The sequence below is a fragment of the Merops nubicus genome, unplaced genomic scaffold (assembly GCF_000691845.1).
Source record: "Merops nubicus isolate BGI_N331 unplaced genomic scaffold, ASM69184v1 scaffold7033, whole genome shotgun sequence".
NCBI classification, from domain to species: Eukaryota; Metazoa; Chordata; class Aves; order Coraciiformes; family Meropidae; genus Merops; species Merops nubicus.
Genome location: NW_008600862.1, coordinates 1 through 10,326, shown reverse-complemented (window position 1 = coordinate 10,326; position 10,326 = coordinate 1). Strand labels below are relative to the sequence as shown.

The 10,326-nt window shown below is 38.4% G+C and overlaps 1 protein-coding gene across 1 annotated transcript; it reads left to right on the top strand.

Annotated features, from left to right (window-relative positions):
• Positions 1-4,854: 4,854 nt before the first annotated feature.
• On the top strand, positions 4,855-9,598 carry LOC103770531 (REST corepressor 3; the record flags this gene model as incomplete). Its single annotated transcript, XM_008937794.1, has 5 exons — positions 4,855-4,870; positions 5,840-5,917; positions 7,442-7,494; positions 8,957-9,118; positions 9,474-9,598. Coding segments are annotated over exons 1-5 (434 nt in total), but the record flags the coding sequence as incomplete, so codon positions are not given.
• Between the last annotated feature and the right edge of the window lie 728 nt (positions 9,599-10,326).

Here is a 10,326-nt window from a genome sequence, read left to right as displayed (position 1 = left end):
GCCCGAGGCCGGCGGGAGGGGGCACCGCGTTGGGAAATTTTCCTTCTCAGCCGTTATTATATGTATTATTCGGCGGGAGGCGGTGAAGCATCAAAAGGCTGGATTCCACCCCTTTTTTTTTTTTGCACCATTTCCCCTCCCCCCCCCTTAAACCATAACGCCTATAGTGTGGTAAAAAGGTGATTTAAATTTTTTCACGAGGGGTGATGGATGTTCTCGGTCAAGGGTGGGAAGTGATGCACCGTGCCGGAAGCAGAGCGGACCTGGCTGCGGGCTGGAGTCTCTGGGTAGAAGATGCGCTTCATGGAGAACTCCTGCCCCTGGTTTTGTGTGCTGTAGTAGTCTCGCTAAGCCCGCTGTTGCAGGCTGAGCCTCCTTCCTCCGCCTTCCTCACCTGCCCCCTCCTCCCCAGGAATATTGGGTAGGCTTGCACAGCCTGGTGTTCGGTTTTAGCAAGTTAATTGCTCAAACGCTATCTTGTGTTACTATGCTGAGCAGCGAGACCGTAGGAGCGTTTATCAGTTTTGCTGTAGCGGTCAGATGAAGCCTGTTCTCCAAACAGACTTTCCTGTTCTCCAAACAGGCTCCATTGGTGACAGATGATTTCCTACTGGAAGAGGATTGGGCCAGAGCTTCTCACATAGTGCCTCCTAAAGCTGGAGTGAGCCCCTCTTGATGGGCACAAGTCCCCACAGACCAAAGAAAAGGCTGGGGTAGAGAAAAGGGGAGGGTGGGATCTTGGTATAAGGGAATGCCTTTCCCCTAGAAAGAAGCACGTAGTCTAGGTCTCTTTGTTAATGAGGCTAACCACTTACACCCTTTATTTTTACATTGCCTACATAAAAAAAAATTTGATCCTAACCTGCAGCCTAGGCTTGTTTTTCCTACAAGCCTTTTAAATCAGAAAAACACAATAGTGTTTGTTTTTCTTCTGATTAAAAGAACTCTTCACCTCTACAACTGAGGTTCTGTGGTTTCAATTTTGTAAACTATATATTCAGTAGTATCATTGCATTTGTAACTACAGATCTAATTTGATGCTTATAACCAGAATGTTTAGAGCTCCTGAGTGTTCCAGGGGGATGGAATTCAACTGATACTTCTTTCCCCAGTAACTGGGAGTAATATATACTACTTTATCCATTTCCTTAATGATGGAAATCTTTCTTTAATAAGGCTTGTGTAAGAGGCATAATGTCTAGTATTTTTCTTCTTAGTTGTGCATTTTGATTATTACAGTAAGAAGATAGTAACTTTTTTACAACACTTAAGTCTTATAAAATTATAAATTTGTAAGTTTTCTTTAAAAAATTTGTAAGTTTATTTTTTTTTTGAATTTGTAAATTAACTTATCCGAGGAGATCTCAGCAAGATCTCATGCTTTCATCTGAGCATTGTTTTGTTTTCTCATGAGTCTTGAGGCATGATTTCTTAGAGATAGAAGTAATGCTGGACAAAAAGCTGTGCTCTTACAGCTACACTTAATTACCTTTTTTTTTTTTTTGTAAAAAAACCCTTGAAGTATGCTCCATCATACTCCTAGGTTTGTATGTATGGACATAGGCACTATCTCTAACTTTAATGCTGTTTCTTCTTGGAATTGTTTTAATGCATTTTGTTAAGAGTTTAACAGATATGTTAGAATGTGTGTATATTTACACTACTTTGAGTGCTGTTTTAACCATCTTAAAACAGGCGAAGAAGGAAACCAGTGACAGATGAAATTAGGCAGAAGTCTTAATGGGACTCTTAGGATGTATCCCATCTTAAAAGGGATACAACGTCCTCCGTCTGGTACACATGCACAGATACTAAAATGAGTGGGATAAATACCAATCCTGTAGTGAAAAATACTTGTAAGTGATGCTCTGTCACAATAAGTCGAAGAACAAAACGTTAGTGATTAAAGTTGTAATGGTACTTCTTTTTAAACCTGAATTCAGGTATAAAATAAGAGTTTTATTACAGACACTGTTTGTCCGTGTCTCTTGGAAGAAGTGGATTGTGGTTGGAAGCAACAATTAGGAGAAATTTGTTTAAAGATACTCTAACCCCTTCCCCCACCCTTCCCTTTTTCCAAGCAAGTGTTGTAGAATTTTACAAGAATAGAGCTGTAAGGGAAATAGCTTTTTTTAATTGTCACTAGATACTACTGCAGTGAGATGAGTAGATTTTCTCACTGCAAAAAATGGCTCTAATGAAATAAAAAGTCCTGAATCTCTCACCTAAGTTCCTGAGTTAATAAACAGTCTCCTCCTGCAAGTTTCCTTATAATACTTTATATTCTTGAGCTGAAATTGTTTCTGCCTGCACTTCCTGATGCACCTATCGATGCAGCAGGATGGTACAAAGCTGGTACCCTCATGTTGAGGGCCGCTTGCGTTCTCTTGGAAAGCATGGTGGAGAGTGCCATCACTGGAGATGCATCACACTGCCATCATCCACGTGCAAGACAACTGCTGGAGGTTTTACTCTATTCAGATTTGGACTTTCCAAAGGCTTTAGTATGAATTTTACTTACTTAGTGCTGAAATACTTATTTTTCCCATTTACCCTCTCATTGGCAATGGGGGCTCTCCAGAAGAATGTTTTATACATTTCAGGGTCACTCATGTGAAATGCTGGGGTTTGAACCCCGAGCCCCCAAATTAAGGTTGCCATATGGGTGATCCCCACAGCCCTTCATCCAGAGGGGTGAGTTTGCCTTAGAGCTTCCCCCCAGGGTGCGGCCGGCCCTGCAGGGAGAGCCAGAAGGGAAATGAGCCCCAGGGGTCCCGCAGGGAGCTGACAAAGGTCAGGGCTCTGCTGGGGGATAAAAGCTGGGACCACTGGCAGGGAGTCAGGAGTGTCTGTCTGTGGAGTCCCCTCCCCAGAGCTGCCTGGTTCAGGGCAGACCTCCTGACTCTCCTGGAGCTGGGCCCTGGTCTGTTCAGACCTTTGTGAACGCGGGTGGATCGGGTGAGAGTCGCCATGTGGGCACCTGTGTCGTATATGTTTAGCTTTCTGGTCTGGCTGTTTCCCTTGTCAGCTATGGGAAACCTTGGTTCTCTGTTCATACCACCTGTTGTGGGCTGAGTTATGTCTTTTCTGGGATCATTGGGGGTGGCGTCAATTCTATACGAGCTGTTTGACTTGTTTGTACCCCTGGCGGTCATTCACGTTACGACGTTTTTGCTTACAGTACAGTCTGCTTAATGGTTTCTCTTCCTGCTGGTTGTGTCGTTCTTGTTGGGCCTAGTCATTGGCAGAACATCATGGAATCCATTTCTGTGTATGTCCCCTGAACTTTCTCTCTCTGTTTGTCGTATATGAAAATAAGCTTTCTTAAATTGAAGTTAAATGGTGTGGTAAAGTATGTACAGTTTTCCATTTATTCCATACCATCTGTCCTCACGTTCCCTGATTTTTTTGTTTGCTTATTTACTTATTTTTAAGATTTCCAGGTCTTTATTTTAGAAATTTAGTTCTTCTTCCTGCTAGTTTGTGTTCCTGCTCTCAAGCTTTACTCTTAAGCTGATGATGGTATTTTGTTTGCTGGAAACCAAGTTACTCTCTAATCTTACATTGCCAAGTGTGTCTGCTCTCACATAGCCATGCTGCCCCACAATGTTCTTACTAAGTCTTGTATGCTTCCAGATGTTCATTTTATTCTCAGTACTTGAAGTCATGTACAGAACAGCATCATGCACGTGTACTGAACTTCTGATGCCAAGCTGAAATTTAGAAGGTGTCAGTTTGCTGCTAGTTTCTCTGTTCTGGAAGCCATGGAGAGTCCTGTGGGTCATCATGAGCTGTTCTCATTTTCTAAGTGATATTAGCAGAGGAGTGCAGCAGCTGAAGTACAGAAACTTCTTCCTAAGTGGCTTGCATGTGGGTTTGCACAGAGGAACGCTTGTTAGATTTGAGATGTAGATCATGGTCTTTCTCTTCCTTATCAGCTTACACCTCTACTCTTCTAACGTGCTTTGGTTAACATGTTGCCTGGTATTTCCAGCCACTATCCATAACGTGGATGGATCTTGTACATAAAGATTGTGTTGCCCTTGAGATACAATGTAGCTTTTTTGGGGTGCTGGTCACTTGGATACTTGGGGCGCAAAGGTCAAGAAGCAGTTCTCATAAAGGCAGGTCATGGTCCTGTGTATCAAGGTGAACCTATGTAGCTCTGGACGTCCTGTTCTGAGGACAGGATGTCTTCCTTTGAGCTACCTGTGTGTATCCCATCCTTCCTTTTGTCATCCTTGCTTTTGGCAACAAGATGGCACCTGAATGGAAAGAGTTGTCTCACTCCTGATGGAGAAACATCGCTGCCTCAAAAAGGGCTGTTCTAGTGGGACCTGCTCGTTGGTCACACGAGGGTGGCACCTCAGCAGGGGAATGTCACCACATACAGGATCTCCTGCAGGCACAAATGATAGCACTCTGAAACTCCGTTTTCTCACGTTAGTACTTGAATATTCAATATGTGATAATATCTATGATATCCATTTATCTGCAGGAGTCTACTTTGTATTTATTTTGGAAGGAAAAAGTGAGGGTGTTCTTGTTTAGTTTAGACAGTTCTTGCTCACAACCTGAAAATCTGGTGCATTCCCAAGTGGTCCTGTTTTCTCCTCATCTTTAAGATTAAAGAGTGGAATAGAGTAGCAGTCACTTACTTGGGATAAAATAACTAAGTGGCCAAGAGAAATGTTGTGCTTGTAACATGTTTGCATTACTCTCCAAGAAATAACGCATTCCTAATGACTAAAAATGGCATGCTTTTCTTTTGTTCTAAAGTAGAGTGTTTTATTAAGGAATTTGTTCTCAGATTCCAAAACCTTTGCAGAGTTTAGTACTGCTTATGCCTTGAAAATGGTTCTTTATGAAGGTATGTACATTTCTAACTTGTTAGAGAGTTTATGGTGCATTTAGGTTCTCCATCTTATGCATCTCATTCTGGAAGATGCGCAACTTCTTTTAATTTTTCTAATTAACTGGTTTTCAAGTTCACAGTCATAATAGATCTAAAGATCGCAGAGATGATAGTAAATACAAAATGCTGCTAAACTAAAGAGAGAAGAGCAACAAATCATAGTACATAATTAGAAAGCACTAAGTTGTTCTCTTTTCCAAAGCATTGATCTGTTTCCTTCAACAAGATACAGAACCCAAATATAAAGTGTGGAAGCTTAAAATGGAGTGAAAAGCTACTTGTCTCACTGAATAAAAACAAAATCTGACCTTTTCCAGGAGGAATACAAGGACAGTTCCTCTGAGGGTGATTCCTCAAGGAATTTGTACTGATACAAGTGTAAATGCTCCAGTCATCAAGCAATGTCTTAGTAAGATAATCTATTGTAAACAAATAGATTGTAGGAGGCTCTATGTAGTAGCACACATTTTTAAAATATTCATGAAAAGTAACTATTAATGAATGTTTTCCCAGTATTGGGAAATTTCCTTTTCTTTCATAATGTTTGAAAATTGGACTCTGCGATTTAGTGCTTTGTATAAAATTGCATCAGTACTGTAAAAATTACTCTGTCCTCCTGATAGGTAACTCAGATTGCTTCCCTTGCTGCACTGAGGTGGAGGTAAAGTGCAAATAAATCCCCCAAGTCCACCCCACTTCCAGTTGTGGTAACACAGGTCCTGTCTAATACCCAGTTATGACTGAACCTCGTAGGAGTAGTGTTCAGATTCAGCCATTTGATGTCTTTAGAGAATGAATGATTTTTTTTTCCCCTCCCCTTTAGTAGCTGGGCTGGACTTCTTAATATGTTTGACTTATTGTCCTGTAAATAGTTGTTCTCTAAATTATTTTTATAAATACTGAGACTTACTTGTTTTCTTCCAGGTGCCACAAAATACACTGATAAAGATAATGGAGGGATGCTTGTATGGTCTCCATATCATAATATTCCAGATGCCAAGTGTAAGTCCTTCCCTGCTTAGGAATTTGGAAGCTTAAGTACAGCTACATTGTTTCTGCTGTATCTGTTTGCTTTTGATTTTACACACAGCAAACCTGCAAAACGGTAAATTAAACACAAAGGCTTTTCTTAATTTTTATTTTTTTTTTTTAATTTAGAGAACTCCAGCGAAAGCAAAAATCACATTTTCTTATGTCTTTGTTTCAAATAACACTGCTGGTGTTGTCTCATCATCAGTGTCTGTGAATCCTTTTGTTATTAACAAAGGAACAAAACATGTAAACATGAGGATCTTGCTACTCTAAATTTCTAGTTGGAGTTGCAGTGGATAAATTCAGAAAAGATGTGTTGAGACTCAGTTCTAGGGGAAATTATTACTGCTGTCTTATCAGGAAAAACTGAGCATTTTCTGCCTTCAAAAGTAATCTGAAACACAGGAGTCATCTGACTATATGTGATCAATAAGCCGTTTAACCTCGCTTGAATCTGCCTTCTGTTCCAGAATGTCCTGTATGTAATACAGGGGAGTACACAGAGGATGCAGTCATGAAAACCTGGTCCTCAGGACAATTTCTACCTATCACCAGTAGTTAGAGGTGTGTGTCCCTCTATAATTGAGGGAACATACTTTCTACTACTGCAGAACAGTTAGAAATAAAATATTCTACAGCTATGATTATTAATTGCACTTTTTCATGCCATGGACATCTCTGGTCCATTTGAATAATGAGGATATAATTATTTCCTTTTCTCAGTAATTCTTTCAAATTCATTTGCTTGGCACTTACTTGTGAGCCATAGAAAGTGAATGGGAAGAGTTTGTTTCTTTAAAAATGAAAAAAGTACCAAGGGAAGATCAAAACTAGCAGGGCTTAATGGCAATATGATGGAAGGTGTTCCGCTCAAAGCTGGCTCTACTATGGCCAGATATGATTCTAAAAATACAGTGTTGGTGAATTTGATCTATTGAATTTTCATATTCTCTAATGAAATCTGACTTCATGCCAGAGCTAAAAATAATGTTGGTCAGTGAAAATTGCATTAATATCAAGGATATGCATAATCATTGATCTAGGATCTTTTTACATGAATTCTTAGCATGTTTTGAAATGGGAACTGTAAAAGTAGTTTAATTTAAAACTAACCCAGGTGTCTGGACATTCCCCCCAGCATGTCTGTGTTCTTAGGATTGGGTTCCAAGACTACATAGCCTTCAATAACCAGCTAGTCTCTGGTTTAAATAAATAATGAGTCTCTGTGGCTTTGTTGTAGCAAAAAAATGTGAAAAGCAGCATCTTTTAGAATTGGCTTGTGTAAAAAGTTTATAAAATTAAATGTTGGATTAAAGACAGTGGGGTTATTTATTATTAATAAAGCTATGAATATATTTAATATTTTGGGGAACTTGGGCCTATGCAGTGTATTTAAGCATTGGAAGACTTTTCTCCCATGTTAGGCTAATTCTGTGTCACCTTGTAGCAGAACTAAAAGTACTAAAGAATAATTCTGACATTGCTTTGTTACAGTGGATGAATATATAGCAATAGCAAAAGAAAAACATGGATACAATGTGGAACAGGTAAGTGCTGTGGAATGAGAGTGCTCACTTAAAGGATTTTTTTATATAAAAGTATAACACAAGTCTTTTTTTTTTTTTTCCCCCTTGGTTACCATTAATTAACACTGTTTCTCTTCAGGCACGGCAGCAAACACTGCAGTTAAATGGATCTGCATACAGTTGTGGTCTGGATTCTCTGCAAAAGATTGAGCTCTTTGTTTTCATGACATGCTCAGCTTGTAATGTGCACTTTTGAAAGGTTTGGTATGTTTCTTGATACACTGGGCATGTCATGCAATTGTGTGTGTATATTTAAATAAAGAACTTCTTAGGAAACTAGCTTACAAATTTAATGCTAGAATTCAAATATGGTACAATTTTGAACCATTAATTGCAATAACTGGAAAGGGGCCTTGTGTTTTTTCTAAAAAAAAAGAAGAGGCAAAGCAAATTTAAGTGTTTTTTTTCTGGAGGCAGAAAAACAGAATTGAATTCTAGGTTAGAGAATAACAAATGAGGTCACCTTTTTCATTAACTTCCCATAAAATCTACAGTATAAAATTCTGCTGGTCTGCACTTAGGTCCGTTGCCATCTTCTTCACAAATTAACTAATTTATGTAAAAGTTGTATTGCCTGTTGCAAAAAAAAAAAAAATTGGTGTACAAGTGGAAACAAGTTGTATGATCAAGTTTTGGAGGATGGAAGCTCATAATAGCAAAGACTAGCTAGTCAGCTGCTACCTGAAAAAGAAGCTGCCAATGTTAGGATGTCCAGAATACCTGCAGTTTGGTGGTGTTTGTTTATAGCTTTGCCTTTGTAAGGAGAGAGAGGGAACTGAGGATCTCAATATAAGTCTACAAAACTGACTAATTTTCAAAACAATTTCTGGTACAAAGTGTTTGTAGACTCCTGACAGTAGAATAGAAATTATCTATGCAAGAGGTTTGTGTCAGTTGCAAAATATCAAGAAAAGAAGTTTGCCATGTTTGCCCAGTTATTATGGATTGGAGAGTTGTAGAAAGACCACTCTTACTTTGAGCTTTCAGACTTGCATTTTGCATTATCCTCTTGCTGCTGAAAAGTATTTTTATTTTCTTTTTTTGAGTGGGCTCATAATAAAGGCCTGAAGAACTGTAAGGAGCTGTGTAGGTGATACATGCTTGCAAAGGAAGAAAGCAGGTCATATTTGAGCTGATCAAGCTAGTTCATTATATTTCAGAACTACTGCTGCCATGCCAAGCTTAAATTGTCTAGCTTTCACAACTCTAATAAGATGTCCAAATTCTTAATATTGTCTCCGAAGAGAATTTTGTAACTTGTAGTGCATAGCCAGTAAAGTAGTAAATACATTTTGAGAAGGTGTTCTCATAGTCAAATCTTATTTTAAATATATAAGTTGCCTTTTTTTTTTTTTTTAATTTAACTTGTCTCAACATTTTGAAAATTTTGCTAAATCCAGAAAGGGACTATTTCTTTTCAAAGGCTCTCGGCATGTTGTTCTGGCATAAACACAATATTGAGAAGTCCCTTGCGGATCTCCCAAACTTCACTCCTTTCCCTGATGAATGGACAGTTGAAGATAAAGTCCTATTTGAACAAGCCTTTAGCTTTCATGGAAAGAGCTTTCACAGGATCCAGCAAATGGTAAAGTAATATTTTAATCACAAGCATTAAACAGTACACATGCACTAAGAACAAAGTTTCCTGTTGGGCTACAATTTCACGTTGATTGCTGTGTAAAAGTTTCAGGAACAACCTTGAATGTAAGATTTAAGTTAATTTCAAAATGTCTCTTTGACCTACAGCTTTTTCACTCTAATAAAAAAAGCCTACCCCCTCCCCCCCCCTTTAAAAACTGTATATTAAATACATCCCTCCTTTGCATGTCATCCATGCATTTAAAATATTTGGGTAAAGGTGTTTGTAAATACACCAGCACTGTAATCCTGGCTGGAATTTTCAGTTTAAAAATTCTTAACGTGTTAATGAATTCTTCTAGCTTCCAGACAAGACTATTGCAAGCCTTGTAAAATATTACTATTCTTGGAAAAAAACTCGCTCTAGGACAAGCTTGATGGATCGGCAGGCTCGAAAACTAGCTAATAGAAATAATCAAGGTGACAGGTAAGTTTTATATCTTTAAGCAGCTAACCAGAGACTAATCAAATCTTTCTAGGGGTAGACATCAGAGTAATTTCCAGCCATTGTGTTTCAGCATGAACCAGCCGTGGTTTTAGGTTTCAGCATGTGTGTTGATGTCTCTGCTTTTAGGAAGGGGTTTGGTACTTGTGCTTCAGGAACTACATCATTCCAGTCAGTGTGAGTTCTAATAACAGTAAGGCACTTGAGTGCTTTAATGGATAACTGTAAAAACAAGGATTCCAAAAATTCTAAAGTCTAGGAATGAGGTTGAGAAATAATGCTTTATTTGAAAATCTATCCCTATATTATTGGAGGGGGAGAGATTTTTTTTTTGTGAGTGTGGGGGTTTTCTGGTTTGGGGTGACACTTTTTCATGCATTTTTTTAACTCTAAGGGAATTAAAACAGAGATTAACCACTGTAAAGTGCTGTAGCAATTAGAATGCTCAGGTACATGCTTTCTATAACAATGCTTTCTCTGACAACACTTTATAAAATCTTACTTTAGGAGACTTAGGACTGCTATCAGTCAGAGACAATTAGAGCTCAAAATAGTTTTCAGTTGTCTTGGATAGAAGGGAATGACACTTCTAGTTACTATGAAATTAAAATTATATTGCACTTAGTATACTTGAGTATTAACTTGTACTTTATAAAAAGTGATTTCATATATATATAATATATATTATGTATATATTATGTATATATATT